At 38.4% G+C, this 20,761-nt stretch overlaps 2 protein-coding genes, 1 non-coding gene and 1 pseudogene across 3 annotated transcripts; 1 reads left to right on the forward strand and 3 right to left on the reverse strand.

Moving 5' to 3' along the window:
• Positions 1-561: 561 nt before the first annotated feature.
• Positions 562-4,349, reverse strand: LOC105888386 (beta-defensin 107A-like). The gene is made up of 2 exons (XM_012813923.2): positions 4,280-4,349; positions 562-701 (listed from the first exon to the last, which is right to left on the reverse strand). The coding sequence occupies exons 1-2, from the start codon at positions 4,347-4,349 to the stop codon at positions 562-564; spliced, it is 210 nt and encodes a 69-aa protein (XP_012669377.2).
• Positions 4,350-7,901: 3,552 nt separating this feature from the next.
• LOC100955123 lies at positions 7,902-8,330 on the forward strand (annotated as a pseudogene).
• A 5,970-nt stretch (positions 8,331-14,300) lies between these two features.
• LOC111722759 (beta-defensin 105-like) lies at positions 14,301-16,638 on the reverse strand. Its single transcript, XM_023509092.1, has 3 exons — positions 16,569-16,638; positions 16,014-16,055; positions 14,301-14,425 (listed from the first exon to the last, which is right to left on the reverse strand). Exons 1-3 carry the CDS (start codon positions 16,636-16,638, stop codon positions 14,301-14,303), a joined length of 237 nt encoding a protein of 78 aa, XP_023364860.1.
• On the reverse strand, positions 16,365-16,471 carry LOC111722763. The gene has a single exon (XR_002771440.1). It is a non-coding gene; the product is annotated as a U6 spliceosomal RNA (small nuclear RNA).
• Positions 16,639-20,761: the final 4,123 nt, after the last annotated feature.

The raw sequence follows: 20,761 nt of genomic DNA on the forward strand, positions 1-20,761 counted from the left end.
AATTGTTTCAATCATATTTATCTATTTATTTACTCATTCACTTGATCAATCAACAAAAACATCAATAGGCCCTCTTCCAGGAACTGGGGGTACAAAGGTGAACCGAACACAGTGCCTGCCCTGAAGAAGCTCACAGCCTAGCAAGGGAAGCTTCCTGTATTATCAGAATCTGGTCTGACACAACTGCAGAGAATGCAAAATTTTGAGATAAAGAGTAGATCCAGAGAGGTTTTCCCATGATATTTTTTTTCCCCCAGAGACAGACTTTCATTTTGTCACCCTCGGTAGAGTGCTGTTGCATCACAGCTCATAGCAACCTCTAGCTCTTGGGCTTAGGCCATTCTCTTGTCTCAGCCTCCTGAGTAGCTGGGACTACAGGCGCCTGCCACAATGCCCAGCTATTTTTTTGTTGCAGTTTGGCTGGGGCTGGGTTCAAACCTGCCACCCTCAGTATATGGGGCTGGCGCCCTACCCACTGAGCCACAGGTGCCGCCCTTTTCCCATTGATATTACAGCTGGAGTCTCTTCACCTCTTTCATTCTTGTGGCTGGTGCTTAGCTTCTAATGTTTATTTCTTTTGCAGCAAAATGGTGCTGATTCAGCTCTGCAGCCCCCAATCTGGTCTTCAAAAGTGAGGCATTCAGCTTCACAGCGACCTTGCAAGTTTTTACAAAATGCTTGTCTTTGAATTCCTCCCCTGGCTAGGTGAAGAAAGAAATTGGTGTTTAGTTATCTATTAATTAGTTACTGGAAAGAAAAATTACATCATCCAAGCAAAATTCAAAATTCCCTGGGACCAAATCTCCTAGACATGCAGAGTATGAGTTGAAATATTAGTAAAAGCAGATGTTCCCTGAGCAACTGTGTCAAGCTCATGTCCTAGTACAATATAATCAACATCGTCATTACAGAGCCAATTAGGAAAAGCAAAAGAGTTCCCTCTGCCAAAATTACATCAGTGTTATATAAAAACAGGAATTTTCTTCCTGAGAGGGTAGCAAAATATTTTCTAATTCTAATAAACACTCCTTTCTAACAAATTATTTTTTCATATCTCCAAATTAATAGCTTCTGATATATAGCAAAAGGTAAACACTGTTATTAGATTATAGGAAGACTGATGATAGACCATTTGCCTTGGCATATGGTTTTGGTGCTAATCCTTGACACTCTGCAGAGAACATGAATGTAATTATGCATATAGCCCTAGCAAACAAATTTAGAGTGGCGTAGGCAACGTGCAGTCTTCAGAACACAGGATAAGTTGAAGAGAATAAACATACTACAAAAGAAGAACTTTGTGTAACATTGGAATTGTATATTCTTAGGAGAAATAATTGAAAGAGGTCATTTACTTTCAAAAGGAGCAATACTTATGTATTCTTGGAAAGAACAACTTTGGGGGTAAAGGGTGTGTGTTACCAGCCATGCATCTGAATTATTACCATGTGGAAGAAATGTTGAGTTTGTTAATGCCCAGTTTAGGACTAAGAACAATGGAAAGAAATTTTAGGGAATTAGGTTTCTGCTTAAAGTAATGGGAAATTTTTAAATTGTCTAAAATTGAACTCAGCATATTTTAAATTACAGATCACTGAAATTTACCCAACATCAGGGCAATCTGTTGGCCCTAATCCCAATGTGCCATGATGGAGAAGAGCCTTCTATCCCAATCTAGTCAACTTACCTATCTGGGGACTTTAACATGAAAGTGAAATAAATGTATATTTTTTCAATCACTCAATTTTTTTTTTTTTTTTTTGAGACAGAGTCTCACTTTGTCACCTTTGGTAAAAATCTATGGTGTCGTATCTCACAGCAGCCTCAAATCTTGGGCTCAAATGATCTTCTCATCTCAGTTTTTCATTTTTAGTAGAGACAGGGTCTCACTCTTGTTCAGGCTGGTCTTGAACCTGTCAGCTCAAGTTATCCACCTGCCTCAGCTTCCCAGAGTGCTAGGAATATAGGCGTGAGCCACTGCACCTGGCCTCTAAGTTTCTTTATAAGAACAAGTTAGCCTCTCCTCTAGCCCATTAATATAAGTTTCTTAATCTTCAAAATATTATTAATATCATTTATAGAAAGAAAATTGAAGCACAGAGTTTATGCAGTTTGTGAGGACTGAAGTGGAGACTGAATCTAAAATAGTTTGGCCTAATAACAGATGTGTTTGTTACTTCTTACCCTGATTGTTAAATTCACTTCCAACACTGAGATTCTATGTGATTTTTGTGATAATGATGGTCCTAATCAGTGCTTAAATCGTGCTTATTGTTAGAATTCAAACATGTCTGGGATGTCTGTGGGGAATATAGAGTTATTCAGCATCTACTGCTGTAAATTTGTCTAAATACACTGGAGTCTTGATTAAAGGGAGTGGAAAAGACAACTAAAAATGAGCTTCTCTTACCTGGAACATTGTCCCACAAAAAAGTTGAGGGCAGAAGCTAAGGAACTAATTTTACAAATGAGAATTTCATTATTGTTATTATTTTTTAAAACAGAGTTTCACTATGTCACCCTTGGTAGAGCTGTGGTATCACAGCTCACAGCAACCTCAAATTCTTGGGCTTAATCAATTCTTTTGCCTCAGCCTCCCATGTACCTGGGACTACCGGTGCCTGCCACAAAGCTGGCTATTTTCTTGTTGCAGTTGTCATTGTTGTTTAGCAGGCCTGGGCTGGGCTGGAACCTGCCAGCCTCAGTGCATGTGGCTGTCGTTGTAACCACTATACTACAGGCACTGAACCCAGATAAAACTTTCAAACATGAGGCTGTCATTCCTTGCTTCTGGTGTCTAGTTCAAGTCTTGTCTGTTTTCAGAAGTGCAAGGCAAATACCACTTTTCCAAAAGCCTTTCTGAATCTCCTAGTTAGAACCAAACTTTCCCTCCTGTGGCCTCTGTTTGTACTTTGCATCTTTTGTGGCATTTTATGAAAACTGTTTCATATTAAAGTTACTTGCCATCCTCCTATCTCACCCATTCACTTATTTATACCTTTTTTTTTTTTTTGAGATACGGTCTCACTATGTCACCCTCAGTAGAGTGCTGTGGCATCACAGCTCACAGCTACCTCATACTCTTGGTCTTAAGGGATTCTCTTGCTTTAACCTTCCAAGTAGCTGAGAATACAAGCACCCATCACTATGCCCAGCTATTTTTTTGTTGCAGTTGTTTGGCTGGCCCAGGCCAGGTTTGAACCTTTGGTATATTTGGCTGGCATCGTAACCACTGTGCTACAGATGCCAAACCTATTTATACCTTTTAAATTTACTGAATGCTTATGTACAATTTTGGTCAGTTTGTTTTTTGAACAATACAGAAATAATAGATGAATAAATCTAAAGCAAATTAAGGCCAAAGATGTACTTTAATTATATTTTTACTTCTTTGTTTTACCTCCCTTTATTATTCTAGCCAGAGAAATTTCTCATAAGTGGTAAATACACGTTTGTTATCTCTTGGTTTGCTAAGACTACTGAGTCTAGAATGGAGCATAAATAAGGGTAGAAATCTAGGAAGCCAAGAGGAAATGGACAGGGAGATTTATGATGCTTGGAGAGCCCATAAAAGGACAGGCTTCATAGCAGAAGGAATGAAGGATAGTTGAGGAAAATTAAGGATATAAAAGTTTCTCAGGAGTACAGTCCTGATTATATTGAGGAAAATGACACCACTTCAAGTGAGTCAAAGACTTAAGCAATAGAGATGCTAGTGGTTCAATGATGTAATTTTCCATCAACATGTGAGAGCCAGAAAGAAGTCTGAAATAATCTATGAATGAAAGATTTGGATCAAATACTCAGACTTTTAAAAAATATATTTAAAAAACCTATTAATGTAACTTTAGTTTAATTTAGGCTAAATTAACATATGTGTTTGGCATTTGCCTCTGAGATTTTTTTTCTGATTTAGAACAATCTCTTTAGCATATACTGAAGCTGGGTTCAAGATTACAAAAGAAGGAAAGAGATTAAAAGTAAAAAGAAATCTGAAACCCTCAGTAGGGCTATTAGGGAAATTAAATAGACATGCTTATGTTTGGATATGGTCCGTGTCAGTGTGGTCCCGTTGTTTTATGTATGAACTCAGGAAAAAATTTCCAGTGACTAGTTTGGCCTGGGACCTTTGAGAGATGGAGGGAGAAATTATGAACTATTTTGAACTAAGTAAAAGTCGAATGAGCTATTATGAACTAAGTAAAAGTTGAGTTTTCTTCTCAAAAGACAGATCATGAACAGATTGCCATCCTTACCTCTATTAAGATTTCCCTCTTACCTGGTAGAATTTGAGCAAGAAGAATGAGAGCAGCAAAAGTTAAGAAAAAGACTCTCATGGCTCCAGGCATCAGGAAGGAGATGGTGAAGAAGGTGCAGTAGCTAGAATCCAGCTGTTTTATCAGGGAAGTTGATTAAAACATATACTACTGCTCTGAAAGGACTGGAAGTCAACATTGGTTTTTCATATTCATTAAGAATGTACTAGTTTTCATGCTCCATTGAATAATATGTGGGCTGACAAATCAGATTTTACCTAAATTACATTTATGGGAGAGCAAGACAGAGAATCTGACTTCCTTCCTGGACTACTGTATTCTGTGGCTCTGCTTAGATTTCTTCCATTTCTCCTCCAAGCCCCACCCCACATGGTGTAAACTCTACATAGTCTAGTCACCAAGTTTTTTTTCTTCTTACCTAATATTTACATATAATTCACTCTTTTATAAGATTTATTTAGGAGTTACTAATTAGTGGCCATGTTCAGTTACTTTGTATAAGTTATATCAGATAAAAAAATTTATCTCCCTAGTTAGACCGTAAGCTCCACAGAGGGAAGCTTGCCTCTTATTCTTCATTTCCATTCATTCCTTACAGCAGTGCTTGAAAACAATATATTCTCAAAATATACATGGTTTTTGATTTATTCATTGAAAATTGCCCAGTCAGAGGCCAGTCATGGTGGCTCACACCTACAATCCCAGCATTCAGAAGGCTGAGGCAGGTGGATTGCCTGAGCCCACAGGTTCAAGACCAGCCTGAGCAAGAGTGATACCCCACCTCTAAAAATAGCTGGATATTGTGGTAGGTAACTGTAGTCTCAGCAACTTGGGAGGCTGAGGCAAGAGAATTGCTTAAGCCCAGGAGTTTGAGGTTGCTGTGAGCTGTGATGCCATGGCAATCTACCAGGGTCAAAAAAGTGAGACTCTGTCTGAAAAAAAATTGTCCCATTAGGGAAATTTATGAATACTCAAGCAATTAAATGGATTATTATTAAATGTTCAAAGTTTATATCGATATAAGATATTATTAACGACAATAACATTATTATTAAACATAACCATATTTCATGGAAAATAGTATTCATTCAACAAACACACATTAGGCAACTATCATGCACAAGTATACATTACTACAAAATTTTAATTTTGTCTTAAAGCAAAGGAAAGTCAATCAAGGATTTAAGTAGGAGAGTTATTTGAAAGACTACACATCAAATGACTGGGTTCATTCCTGGTAAAGTAGAGTGAGCTGCCAATATACTAATTCTCTCACCAATAACAAGTAAGACTCAACAAAGGTTGAGGAGAACTACCTGAAGGATATATAGTTGAAATGAAAGCAGGTATATTTTGGAGAAAAGATAAAACTTGGTTAAAATGGACAAACATAGAGTGATTTCAATGTGGCATGAAGAGGCTAACCCTAACAGGAAAATTCCTACTATCTTTCTAAACTTAGGACACAAATATGCTAAAAAGGGAACACCCACAGAAGAACAGCTCCAGGTTCTATGTGCAGACACTATTCTTGACGCTTGCTAGCCCTTGTACTACACAGACACAGGACTCACGCATGTGTCAAAACAACCAAGTTAAAAACAAAAGCAATGAACAAACAAATAAAACCCTCACAACTGAGCTCTTGCCCATCACAGACATGACAATGTTTACAATTTTTTTCTTTTTCTTTTCTTTTCTTTTCTTTTTTTGAGGCAGAGTCTCACTTGGTCACCCTTGGTAGAGTGCCACAGCAACCTCAAACTCTTGGGTTCAAGCTATTCTTATCTGAGTAAAAATAAAATAAAGTTTTGCCTCTTAATTTATTTGAAATTTGTGTGATTTTTTCAAGCAAAAACTATAATGTTCCATCAAATTATGGGTTTATAATGCATGTAGATGGAATACATACAACAAATGCAGCATAAAGAAGCATGAAAGTAGAAAGAATGATAATTGCCTATATAATTACAAGTGTAAATGATATACCTATAAACTTTGAATAAACTGGATTATTAACTTTAAGTAGATATAAAACTTAAATGAGGATGGCTTGGCTCCTTTAGCTCAAGCAGCTAGGGCATCAGCCACGTATACCAGAGCTGGCGGGTTTGAATTCAGCCTGGGCCTGCCAAACAGCAATGACAACTACTACCCAAAAATAGCCAGGTGTTGTGGTGGGCACCTGTAGTCCCAGATACTTGGGAGGCTGAGGCAACAGAATCATGTAAGCCCAAGACTTGAAGGTTGCTGTGAGCTGTGACACCATGGCACTTTACCCGGAGTGACAGCTTGAGGCTCTATCTCAAAAAAAAAAAAAAATGAGGACGTATACAGATATTTCCAGTGACACAACTAATTATAATGCAAAAATTGATAGCTGAGAAGGCAATAAGTGAATAATGGAATTCTTGATACAAATATTCAAAAAATCTTAAGAAAACAAGGAGTAAAAGAGGAATAAAAATCAAAGAAAACAACATCACCAAAGATAGCAAATTAAGAGACTAAAATCTAATAATATCATTAATTATTCACAAATAATAATGGATCAAAATTTTCCATTAAAAGGCAGAAATAAGACCAGGTGCCATGGCTCACACTTATAATCCTAGCACTATGGGAGGCTAAGGCGGGTGGATTGCCTGAGCTCAGGAGTTCCAGACCAGCCTGAGCAAGAGTGAGACCCCATCTCTAAAAGTAGCTGGCATTGTGGTGGGAGCCTGTAGTCCCAGCTCCTTGTGTGGCTGAGGCAAGAGGATCCATTAAGCCCAAGAGTTTAAGGTTGCTGTTAGCTAAGATGTTGTTAGCTAAGATGTCACAGCACTCTACCACGGGTGACAGAGCGTGACTCTGTTTCAAAAAAAAAAAAAGCAGAAATAGATGAAACAGGAAGAGAATGTTGGGTAAGGAGAAAAAAGGTAACTGACCAAAAATACAAATGAATCATTAACATGTTTTCATGCTATTTGATTGAATTAAAGGGGGAAATATACAATTCCACAATTATAGTGGGAAAAAATGAACTGTTTTCTTAGTAATTGATAGAATAGTTGGAGAAAAATTACCAAAGATATGGGTAGTCTGAACAACACGTCAATAGAATTTATATTTATAGAACACATTGTAAAACAACTTTTTATTTCTATAGGATTAGTAGTAACACCCACTTTTTCATTCATGGTTTTAGGAATTTATATCTCTCTTTTCTGTTTTTCTTAGATTAGTTAGATGTTTCTCAATTTTGGTGCTAATTCGAAAGACAAATTTTAGTTTTAGCTTTGTTGATTTATTTTCTCTATTGTTTTCTTTGTCTCTGCTTCAGTTACTTCCACTCTAATACTTATTATTTTCTTCCATTTGCTTGCTTGGGTTTAACTGGCTCTTATTTTTAGCTTCTTAAGATGGAAAGTTAATTTGTTGATTTGAAATATTTCTTCTTTTTAAATATTGGAATTCATACCTATAAGTTTTCCATAGAGCATTGATTTAGCTGCATCCCATAAGTTTGGTATGTCATTTTGTTTAAATTTCCCTTCCCTCTCTTTCCCTGCTGCTGCCACGTAGGGCAGAGCCATAGAATTGGGTGAATTCAAGATTCAGCGTCACCCCTAACCCTCCACCATGGCTTAGGAATGAATTGCTGCTGGAGGTGTAATGGACATTAACACTGCTTTACAAAAGTACAGAGTGGAGTACCCTCATCCACGACGGCTTTGCACATGGAATCCGCAAAGCTGCCAAAGCCCATCATTGTGTGCTTGCATACAATGGTGATGAGCCTATGTATGTCAAGTTGGTGGAGGCCCTTGGTGCTGAACACCAAATCAACCTAATTAGGATTGGTGACAACAGAAACTAAGGGAATGTAATGCAAGCACACAAAGATGGGCTTTGGCAGCTTTGCAGATTCCATGTGCAAAGCCGCCTTTGTAAAATTGACAGGAGAAATCCAGTAAATCAATTGGTTGCAGCTATGTAGCAGTTGAGGACTATGGCAAAGAATCTCAGGTCAAGGATGTCATTGAAAAGTACTTCAAATGCAAGAAATAAATAAAACTTTGGCTCATGAAAAAATAAAATATAATATAAATAAATAAATTTTCATTCCTTTTAAAAGTATTTTCTAGGATCCCTGGTGATTTCTTCTTTGACCAACTATTTATTTGAGTATATTGTTTAATTTGACATATTTTTACCTTCCCAATTTTTTTTTTTTTTTGAGACAAAGCCTCAAGCTGTCACACTGGGTAGAGTGCTGTGGCATCATAGTTCACAGCAACCTCCAACTCCTGGGCTTAAGTGATTATCTTGCCTCAACCTCCCAAGTAGCTGGAACTACAGGTGCCCACCATGCCACCTGGCTATTTTTTTGGTTGTAGTTGTCATTGTTGTTTGGCAGACCAGGCTGGATTCGAACCCCCTACCTCTGGTATATGTGGCTGGCACCTTAGCCACTTGAGCTACAGCCACTGGCCTACCTTTCCAATTTTATTTCTGTTATTTCTCTGTGTTCAGAAAATATACTTTGAATAATTTCAAGTTTTAAATTTATTGAGTTTTTCTAACATAACATATGCTCTATCATGGAGAATATTTCATGTAAACTTGATAGGAATGTGTATCTTGCTGTTGGTGGATAGATGCATGTCTGTGAGGTCTAATTGGTTTGCAATGCTGTTTAAATCTTTTTTTGTTTTTTTTTTGAGACAGAGTCTCAAGCTATCACCCTGGGTAGAGTGCCGTGGCATCACAGCTCATAGCAACCTCCAACTCCTGGGCTTAAGTGTTTCTCTTGCCTCAGCCTCCCAGTAGCTGGGACCACAGGCACCTGCCACAATGCCCAGCTATTTTTTGGCTGCAGTTATCATTGTTGTTTAGCAGGCTTGGGCCGGTTTGAACCTGACCCCTTGGTGTTTGTGGCTGGTGCCCCGCCAACTGAGCTACAGGCACTGCCTAAATCTTATATTTTCTTAATAATATGTTTTCTAGTTGTTCTATCCATTACTGAAAGTAGGTTTTGAAATCTACTACTATCATTGTTGAATTATCTATTTTTTTAAATTTTGGATTAATATGAGGGTACAAATGACTATGTTACATGAATTATCTATTTCTCATTTTCTTTCTGTTAGTTTTCACTTTCTGTATTTTGGGGATCTGTTTTAGGTGCATATATGTTCATAATTGTTATTTACCTCAACATATTGACTCTTTTATTACTATAAAATGTGCTTTTTTTCTCCAATAGCAATTTTTTTACAATTCAGATTAATATGAGGGTACAAATGTTTAGGTTACATTGTTTTTGTTTCTAAGATAAAGTTTAAGTTGTAGTTGAGCCCTTCACCCAGGTGGTATCCTGAATACCCTCACATTGTATACATTATGTGAGTACCCACCCATTGCCCTTCCTTTTCTCCCTTTCCCTTCTGCCCCACCATCTTACCCTCAGTAGAATATACTTGTGTTTTTCTTTCATAGTTATTTATATAGCAATTTCCCCTTATGGTCTGTTTTGTGTTCTATTAATATAGCCACTAGAGCTCTTTTAAAATTATTATTATTAAATGCATATCTCTTTGGGTCCTTTTACTTTAAACTTTTGTTTCCTTGAATCTAAAGAATATATCTCATAGATAACATAGAACTTGGTCTTTTCAAAAATCCATTTTGCCTATGTCTACCGTAGTGCTTAGTCCATTTACATTTAACATAAATATTGATAAAGTAATTATGTTACTGCCATTTTACTATTTGTTTTCTAAAGGTTATGTTTTTAATCCTCTCTATTTCTCCATTACTTCTTTTTTATTTTTTGAGACAGAGTCTCACTTGTCACCCTCAGTAAAGTGTCATGGTGTCATAGTTCACAGCAACCTCAAAGTCTTGGGCTCAAGCCATTATCTTCCCTCAGTCTCTCAAGTAGCTGGGACTAAAGGCACCCACCACAACACCTGGCTATTTTTAGAGGTAAGATCTCACTCTTGCTCAAGCTGGTCTTGAACCTGTGAGCTCAAGCAATCCATCCACCTTGGCCTCCCAGAGTGTTAGGATTACAGGCATGAGCCATCATGCCCAGCCCATTACTTCTTTTTATTAATGTTAAATAGATATTGTGTAAGATACCATTTTTATTTCCTTACATTTCCTTATGTACTTTTCAGTTATTTTGATATACTTACCCTGAGTTATAATTAATATTATAAGTTATAACAATCTAGTTTGAATTAATAATCAACTTAATTTCAATAGTAGACAAAAACTTTATGTAGCACAATTTCAACTACCCCTCCCCCATTAGTTCTACTAAAAAAAATTTAGAGAGTTTTGAGATGATCTTGCTGGCCCTGAAAAAGAAGCCTGCCTTTTTTGAAAGGAGTCATAAAGCCAGGCATGGTGGCTCAGGCCTATAATCCTACCTTTCTGGATGGCTGAGGCAGGAGAATTGCTTGGGCTCAGGAGTTCAAGACCAGCTTGAACAAGAGGGAGACCATCACTTCCACTAAAAATAGAAAAATTAGCCAGACACTGTGGTAGGTGCTGGTTGTCCCAGCAACTCAGGAGGCTGTGGCAAGAGGATTGCTTGAGCCCAAGAGTTAAAGGTTGCTGTGAGCTATGATGCCACACCATTCTACCCAGGGTGATGGAGGGAGACTCTGCTTCAAAAAAAAAAAAAAGGGAAAAAAAGAAAAGGAAAAAAAAGGAGCCATGGGACAGAAACTAGTGTTGTTCAGGTTGACTTCTCTACATGATTTTGGAGGAGGATCTCTTGCCTCAGATGAGATCACAGACCAGTTAACACTAATTTCAGTCTTATGAAATCCTGGGCAAAGAACATAAACACACAACACAGACAAGTAAGCTGCAAAATTTGTGAGATAGTAAGTGCTGTTGAAGCTGCTAAGTTTATGGCATCTCGTTATACAGTAAACCAAATGACTATAGCAGTGTTACATGACTATATACCAACTATGGCAGCAACAAATGACTATAATCAACTATAGAATCATTTTAAGGTGAATTTCTTTTGGAGGCAAATTTATGTGTTCTCTCAAGGCTCCTGTGCAGGTCACAGTATTTTTCAGTTTCCTGAATAATATTAATATTGCAATTTCCTGATTAATATTCCTTCTAGCTGATCTCTTATAAATTTACCTCAACTCCCTCTTTCCAGGGCTATATCTTTAAGAACACTTTATACTAAGTCCCTTTAACCTAATATACCACATCTTAGGCTTTTTTTCCTTTAGGATACTTTCAACCAAGGGACCTTGTATACCATTTATTTGGCCCATGGGAATCACACCCCTCGTCATGCCTAACAAACCACTATAGTTACTCTTGCTGTTACTCTTTTCTTGTCCTGCCACTGTGGGCAGCTCCAGCCACAGCTTTCTGCCTGTAGATATTTTCACAGGCATGTCAGAAGTGAGCACCATGTGGAAATTTTCAAGTAGCCTTCCTGAAGTCCATCCCATAAAGGCTTGGTGAGGAAGTAACATTTTTCTCATGCTTCCCTTTGAGAGGCAGAATGAAGTCACAAGCATAGCACATCCACACAGTTTACAAAGAAATATTCTTCCCAGACATCTTTAGAATTTTTCTATGCCTTCAAATAGGCATAGAAGGCAAGTGTCTGAAGGCACTTTTTGTGGTCAGTTCCTTGCTAATCCTGCAATTGTGGTCCAGTACCTCAATTGGGAATGTGGGAATTAATGATAATGTTTTCTCCTCCATCTTTTGGGGCTTTAACCAAACTAATCAACCTTGCTACATAGGCATTATCATTCTCTTTCAGGTATTGTGAGGAAGCTTTGAAATGAAACCCAGAGCCAAGAAGAAGTAATGTGTGGTTAGCATAATAAGACCATAACTACAATTTTAAAAATTAGTTGGGTTAAATTCATGCTCAACAAGAGAGTTAAGAAAACTAAATAGGGTGGATATACTTTATGAGAAAATCAGAAGCCCTAGATCTCTTTTCTTCCTACCCATTTACCTTAGACCCACCCATGGTTCAGAGACCTTCTTCTTCATCAGCTCCTGCAGAAAATGAGACGAGGGATCCCATGGGATCAACTGATCTGAGGAAACCATCAACCTCTAGTTGATATCTAAAAAAGCTGAATTTACACATAACAAGAAATTAGTGAGGATCAAGACTTTATTCTTTATAAAGAACTAGGTGTTTCAGGGAAGAAGGAGACATTATATGGAAAGACCTAAAAGTACAGAAGAGAAGAGAGAGTAGAGAAAGAAGGGGGGTGACTTGTCATGAGGTGCGTATGCTGCATCATACACCATCAGACTCTGGCTACTACACAAGGTCATTACAGAGGTGACATCAGGGCACAGCCACTGGTCTATCACTTTGTATGTCTTTGAGACATGTGCATGAATCTTTCCATTAAAAAAACTTCAGTAAGCATCCAGACAATTTTCATTTTTCTTTAATTAAGCAACATGGGATTTGAAATGGGTGAGGAATATCCCAGTTGTGTGATGTTCTGACAGCCCTCAGCTGCACCCTCACTGTGGATACCTGGAGAGGAAGAACATCTACCTATAAGTCACCTGGTTGTTCAGCTGTAGGACCTCAAGACCAGATACCACACTTCTCACCTCCCTCCGGTAATTTCTGTTGAAATGAAGGAAACACTTAAGATTTCACAATTGGAAGGCCAGTGATCATATGTAAATAGACCTGAAAATAGAGTGAACCTAAAAGTTGTATCCTTCAGGGTCCTTACACCAGGTCATTCCATAGAGAGAATTTAATAAGGACAGCTGACCATGAAGTGTTGGAAAAAATAAAAAATGCAAAGCTGGACTACTAATACAACCCTAAAGATAGCCACAGATGAAACCATGACAAACTTATGATTTGAGGAAAATAAAGGGAAAATGTGGGTTGGCAGGAGCTGTGAGTGAGACTGCCAGGTGGGAGCTGAGAATACAGATGCAAGGAATATCCTTTGAGGTGAGCCAGAGAAGAGAGATAGTAGGAAAGAATTCCCCAAGTTTTCCCTTTCTTTGATCTACCATTCACCTGGGAGACACTTGCATTGACTGAAACCAGCCAGAAATCAGGAATCCTGGAAAGTGTAATTCCCATTGAATAGTGCCCATTTTATAGGAAAAAGCAGGAAAAGAACAAAGAATGGATCTGAGCCCAAAGAGGCAAATAATATACCCAAATGTTGACAAAATATCAGTCTCACATGTTAAAACTGAGTGACCAAATTTGAGTTACTGGTCATAAGGCTGATAATTTTGACCTTGATTTTGTAAAGTTACAAATTTTGTTTCACAAGCAAAAGTTATACAGTTAATCATTTTTGTACATTCCATACTGAACATTTTTAATTAATCTCTAATGATTTTATTTTGGATGGATGAAAAGAAAAATGCAAAGTTGGTGCCTTAGGCATTAACTGAGTAGATGTGAATTATTTTAGAAATATACCAGAATCAATGAATGGCAATATATTGCCATACCAAGAAATGACACAAATACCAAACTTTCTTATATTCAGTTGAATAACTACAATAACATAGATGTGGATGCCACTTCCATTTATCTATTAATTACATGATAATTAATACATGTAGCTAGATACACAGAATATGAGTTGGTGTTCACAGCATTTACAGGTTCCTAGTTATGATCCTGAGGAAATAACAACCTCTTAAATCTCCATTTCTTTAAATATAAGTAGGAATAACAAAAGCTACCTTATAAGGTAATCTTGAGTCATATGGGAAAAGTATAAAATATGGATTCACAAATTATGTTACCCTACAAGTATATGACTGAGTAGCTACTACGTACCCATTCATGTCTTGATTTTTTTAAAGATTACCTTTAGAAATAAAGCAAAGAGACAAGGAGAAAGAGAGAAATCACAACGATCCCGAAACTCACTCACCATGTGACTTGGATAAGCCACATAACTTCTCTTGACCTACCTTGAATGTCCAGTCCCACTTCAAAAGCCAAAAGAGCATTGGTCTGGATTATCATAACCTCTTCTGGCAGCAGAAAAAATTCAACTTACAGCTTCCTTCTACCTTCTCATCCTCCAAGCACATCTTCCTGCATTTGCCCCGACCCAGCCTACAGGGCTCACAAACAGCAAATCCACCTGTGCCAAGAAAGAACTGCTGATATGGCTTTCTAGAGACTCCCTAAAAATGGGGGATATATCCAAGGCCACCAAAAAATTGAGGGTTTTTATGCATGATTACAAAGAATATTTTCAAGACACCACTGCTGGTGGGAATGCAAGCTAATACATTCCTTTTGGAAAGAAGTTTGGAGAACACTTAAGGAACTAAAAGTAGACCTGTCTTTCGATCCTGCAATTCCTCTATTAGATATGTATCCAGAAGGCCAAAAATCATTTTAAAACAAAGATATTTGCACCAGAATGTTTATTGCAGGCCAGTTCATAATTGCCAAGTCACGGAAGAAGCCCAGGTGCCCATTGATCCGTGAATGGATTAATAAACTGTGGTATATGTATACCATGGAATACTATGCAGCCATAGAAAAAGATGGAGACTTTACCTCTTTTAAGATCCACACTGATGGATCTGGAACATATTCTTCTTAGTAAAGTATCTCAAGAATGGAATAAAAAATATCCAATGTACACCAATATATAATCATCCACACTTTCATATGAAGAATAAAATACAACTATAGAGCAGGGTGAGGGGAGGGGTGGGGAAGGCCAGGTAGAGGGAGGGTAATTGGGGTACCTCAAGGATACATGTCAAATCTATTAAGGGTAGAGTATAAATGTCATAACACAATGATTAAGTAAGTGAGGTGAAGGTTATGTTAATCAGTTTTATGTAAGCACTCCAAATTATATATTAAATCAGCACATTGTACCCCATAAATGCATTGATGTACACAGTTATGATTCAATAACAAAATTGTTAAGAGAAAAAAAAACATAGGCCAGATTTTTCAGTGAGCTCATGCCTTTTGTAATATGGAGTTGGAAAGAATAAATTCTTAATGAAGAGGTAATCACAATTCCTATTCCCCAAGTGTTTATAATATTACATGGATCAAAAGCATCCCATGGGCAGGCAAAATAACATCTACACTACAGAACTAAAAAAATGCATACTTGATATCACTGTGAAGTTTGCCAGATGAAAATGAAGGGGATACCATGTGGTTCCAGACAGATCCTTAAAGATGGAGTTAAGCAACTTAGATTCAATTCTCACGAAAAGAGTTCTGTAGTCTATTCATTGTGGATTTTCTGTAACTATGTTGTGTTTTCTCTGAACCATTCTTTTATTTGAGCCTCTTCAACCAACATCATGCATTTATTTTTGCTAGATTTAGGAGAAAAGCTCACAGGAGATGTGCAGGCTTGTTCTCAGAGCAATGCTAATTGGCTTGGACAAGATTAAATCTATGGCCTTGGTTTAGTTAATCTCATGAGCTAACAGAAAAGATACAGGGTCCAAATCTCTACAGCTGAATTACAATCTAGCAATAAAGACATTTCTCTGTGATATTGAAAAAATCCAAATATAATACTCGGAACAAGAGGAAAGAAGAAAATAGTGTTAGTGGACTGATACCTTAGATAATTATATTTTCACTACTGTCTCTAGCCCCTCTTTCTCTCCAGAAGTCAGAAATAGCTAATAGGGCTAGAGTTCCTAAAAGGGAAGGAAAAATTATATACAAAGGATTTAACTTACCTCCTGGAAATGGCTGGGAATAATCAATTCCTGCCCGGCACTCTAAATTCAAAACAATACACATTTTGAAAATTAAAGTTGACATAGGAAAAAATACTATATAGAGCAGTATTCCCAACTTTACACATGTCATGGGATGTCAAGAGATAGGATATCACAGACTGGCAATCTTGCTTCCATTCTCTTTCTCTAGGCTAGCACTCCTGATAGCCAGGAAGACCACGTTAACACAAACAAAAGGTAAAGTATCACATGCAGTTTTCTCTTAGACAATGCCCCAGCAGGCTAAGAAATCCCCATGAGAGGCACCATGAAGGGTTGATCTTTTTTTGTTGCTTTAGCTGTAGTTTTAAAAATATGGAATGCTTCACAAATTTGCATGTCATCCCTGTGCAGTGGCCATGCTAATCTTCTCTGTATCGTTCCTATTTTAGTATATGTGCTGCTGAAGCAAGCACAAAAGGTTGATCTTTACTGTCAATTTCAGGGTGATAAATAAAAGATACATCAAGCTTTATCATCTGCCCCATCAAACTCCTTTCCATTTGCATTTACCTGATAGTAATTGAACCAAAATGAAGGACAAAGTAAAAACAAAATAAAACATCTTCCTGCTCAAAGCCATCTTTAAGGGAAGACTCTAGAGATTTGGGATTTCTTTGAGAAGAGAAGAGGTGCATTTATACTTAAAAGGAATGGGATACTCTCTTGGTCAGTGAAGTGAATCAATAAAGAAAGTACAATTATATGCTCCATTTCTCAGCATCAAAGGCTGACATCATGGACAACAGCGCTGGGCACCCATTTTACATTTCAGGGAGTCTTACTGATGTCGTGGAAGAACATCAAGCTAGGAGTTGAGAAACTAGGAGTTAGGGCTTGCTGTGGTTACTCAAGGACAAGAAGCTACTGACTTCCATTTTCTGGGAGAAAATAAGGAGCAACACACAAATTCTGCCTGCCCCTCATGGTTGTTGGAAGGGTCTAGTACGATTATAATTGAAAAGTGTTTTGAACATGTAGAATGCTTATGGGCCTGGTACCCTTACTAGCTCAATAAATGTGGATTCTTATTTTCCCAGTTTTCATTTTTGTTGTTCAAAAACACTATAGGGCAAAAGGAAGAGGGAGCAATCATTTTACAAATTGGCTCCAAATCCCTGTGCCTGTGATGCCTTGACTCCAGAAAGTAAAGCTGTAATTATCATGTATCCTTAATTCATTAAGAACATGGATCTCAAAAGTCATATTCATATCATTGCCCCCCTCATATGAGTTGCTTATATTTACAAGGTCAGATAGTTAAGTTTACAAACTCATCCTAGAAAAAGTGCTACATACTTCACTGCTGAATATCACTACACTCACCTTTGAGATACTTCCCTAGGGAAGCTATGCACCAACATCAGTGCCTAGTCCACCCTTCAAAGCTCTTTTCTAGGATGAGTTCATGAGCTTTATCATCAGATGACAGCTCTGATGGCCATTCCAGTAAAAGATACAATAATGGTACATCACAAGGCATTTGAGAAGATTAACTGAGTCATGTAAAGTGCTTAACATAGTGCCTGGCTATTATTACTAACACTACTTTGGCATTTGAGTGGAACTTTTCTGTAAACTCTTTTTCAAGTTCATTAATTCATAATGAACCTTTTCCTTTTGTACCTAACATGAGTGGAATTACAGAGAAAACACCAGCACACTGTTTGAATTGAGTATGGGGTCCTTTATTGGCTGGGTGACTGAGAAAGTTTCACACCTAAAGATTCTCAGCACTTACATGACAGTGGAAGAAAGGTTTTATACCTTTATTTTAGCTGAGTGGTGGGAGAGTGATGGACTCCTTAGAGGGAAATGAGGCCTTGCAAGGTTAGAGCAATAGGATGGGGAGAATTGGTTAGTTACCAGGGGAATCCAGGATAGGAATGTGATTTTACAGGGGTCTGTTGTAACTCTGGGCTAATACCCTGTCTCTGAAGGATATGTTTATTTAACAGCCCATTTCTGCAAGGCCTACATGCTGAAGAGGGTACTGCAGGAGAGGGGGAAAGAGAGTGCAAATTGGGGTCCATTTGGTCTTTTCTTTTCCCCACTGGTCTTATGTCCAGAGTCAAATCATTGACTCATCTTGTGCAGGAATTTGGCTGTACCAAGTTCTTATTGTTATGAGTTTTACCACGGCTATTTGCCATTGAATTAAATTTATTATCTACTTGAGGATACATGATCTTCTGAGAAGTTGTAACAGGAGAAAAATAACTGGTCTTGTCAGGATGGTGACTAAAGTAGTCTCCCGGTTTTTTGTTTTTTGTTTTTTGAGACAGAGTCTCACTATGTCACCCTCAGTAGAGTGCTGTGGCATCACAATTCATAGCAACCTCTAATTCTTGAGCTTAAGCGATTCTCTTGCCTCAGCCTCCCAAGTAGCTGGAATTAGAGGCACCCACCACAATGCCTAGCTATTTTATTATTGTTGTAGTTGTCATTGTTATTTGGCAGGCCTAGGCTGGGTTCAAACCTGCCAGCTCCTGTGTATGTGGCTGGTGCTCTAGCTGCTGAGCTATAGGCGTTGAGCCCACCCAAGGGTTTTAATCAAATAAGCTTTAGAACCAGGACTGGGAACTTTCTCGCTCCTTCTGCTGCAGCACCTTTGGTGGCATCAAAACTTTGGAGTTGCCTGTCTGGGCTTTCCTAATTCCCTAGTTTGGACCAGCATTTAGATTTCAGAGACTATGACTTCTCTCAGATTCTCTATTCATACTTTAATTGTACCGTGGTGGGGGGCTAATATATGTGGATTTTCACTTTTCCCTTTGTTACCTGTTGAGTACTGTATCTGATTATGAATGCAAGCTCCCTTCTGGATGTCTTCGTATTCATAAAAGCTATAAAGAAGTCACCTTTTGTCCTATTTCAGTGGTGTGGGTGCCCTGATCACATCAGTCCTCCCCTTTTCCCAAAGTTCAAAGTTCAATTAAGACAAGTCTCACAAGGAGTTTTCTCAGGCTTCAGCCATGTGTTGAACAGCCAGCTCCTAGCATGTGGCTGGAGCAGGGCTTGTTGACTATCTTAAAAGTTACCTTTGTGGCTCGGCGCCTGTGGCTCAAGTGGCTAAGGCGCCAGCCACATACACCTAAGGTGGCAGGTTCGAATCCCCAGCCCGGGCCCGCCAAACAACAATGATGGCTGCAACCAAAAAATGGCCAGGCGTTGTGGCGGGCGCCTGTAGTCCCAGCTACTTGGGAGGCTGAGACAGGAGACTCGCTTGAGCCCAGGAGTTGGAGGTTGCTGTGAGCTGTGACACCATGGTACTCTACCGAAGGGGGCATAGGGGCTTTTTTTAAAAAAAAAAAAAAAAGTTACCTTTGTTTCCTATGGGACAGTAAAGCTCTTTTCAGCCAGCTGTGATGAATCCAGGCAAGGATCCTTTCTATTTTCACTGCTGTGTGTGTGGTCAGGATGATGGTTTGGTTTAAGGGGGACTGGGTTCTGATTCTTGACTTAGACTTGATCCCCTTGATCCCCTGGACAGAAAGGATGTACAGATACAAAAGACTAAACAGGGCATGGTTAATTACCCAAGTGGAGATCTTCCTTGCTACTCTTCCTAGGGCTTCTAACTACAGGTTCAATTCAGTCTCTTCCAGTTCTTTTAGGAGTCCTTGTGGAATTGCAGAGGATTAACAAAGGCCTGTTTGAACAAGACCAGTGGCAAGGCATGTACCCAATTAAGCTTTGTTTGCTGGCAGAGTTTACTGATTCCTGCTCTTATGGCCCTGTTCATACACTCTACCCTGCCCTAGCTTTGAGACCTACATGTCACATATAGTTTTTAGGTGCTATTCAAAGCTTTAGCTATCATTTGTACTATTTTTGTTATGAAGAATAGCTCATTGTCAAATTTAAAGTGGAATTATAACCTAAATCCTGGAACAATTTCTCTGGGCAACACTTTCACTACTTCAGGAGTCCTCTTTATCTTGGTGGGGAAGACATCCATCTATTCCTAGTGCATGCAGATCAGAACAAGTAAGCACCAGTTTCCATACATCTGGATAACTCAGTATAATCCATTTCCACGTCTTCAAAAGGGGCTTCCCTGTAGGATTGAGTTTCAGGTGCCAGGGATGGCAGAGATGGTCCATGTCTAGCATTGTGTTGGTGGCATGTCACACAATGCTAGCTTTCTTGGCAAGGGTGACCAAAAGGGGAATGTAAAAGTATTCCTTCAGAAGCCTCTTCATTTTCTTTTGCCTCTATCCTAAGTGGATGGCCTCATGCATGCAAGCTCTATAACCAATTTCAGATTTTTATACAGTAAGTTTTGATATTCAGTGAGCTATGAGTTGGTCAAGCAATGATGTCCTTTGGTGTTGATAAGAGTGACCACTGCCTGTGGGACCCAGACTCTTAAGTTTTGTCCCAAAGTCAACTTATGTTTGGCTTATCAGTAACATTTGACTGCAAGTGTTATTAGGCATGGGGGTGATCCTTTTGAGACCCTGTCAAGTTTCTTAGAGAGATAAACAACTGGTCCTGCCGCAGGATGCTACTTTCTGGGTGAGCACCCAGCTGTTCTACTTTTCTTTCTTTTTTCTTTTTCTTTCTTTCTTTTTTTTTTTTTTTTCTGATCCATACAGTTTAAATGGCTTGGCCAGGTCAAATGGCTTGATTCCAGACCTCCCCATGATTTTTTCTTTAGTCTCATGAAGAATTTTGGTTTGGCTGTATTTCTATTCAATTGG

The sequence above is a fragment of the Otolemur garnettii genome, unplaced genomic scaffold, assembly GCF_000181295.1.
Source record: "Otolemur garnettii isolate 467f Iridium unplaced genomic scaffold, OtoGar3 scaffold00351, whole genome shotgun sequence".
In the NCBI taxonomy this organism is placed as follows: domain Eukaryota; kingdom Metazoa; phylum Chordata; class Mammalia; order Primates; family Galagidae; genus Otolemur; species Otolemur garnettii.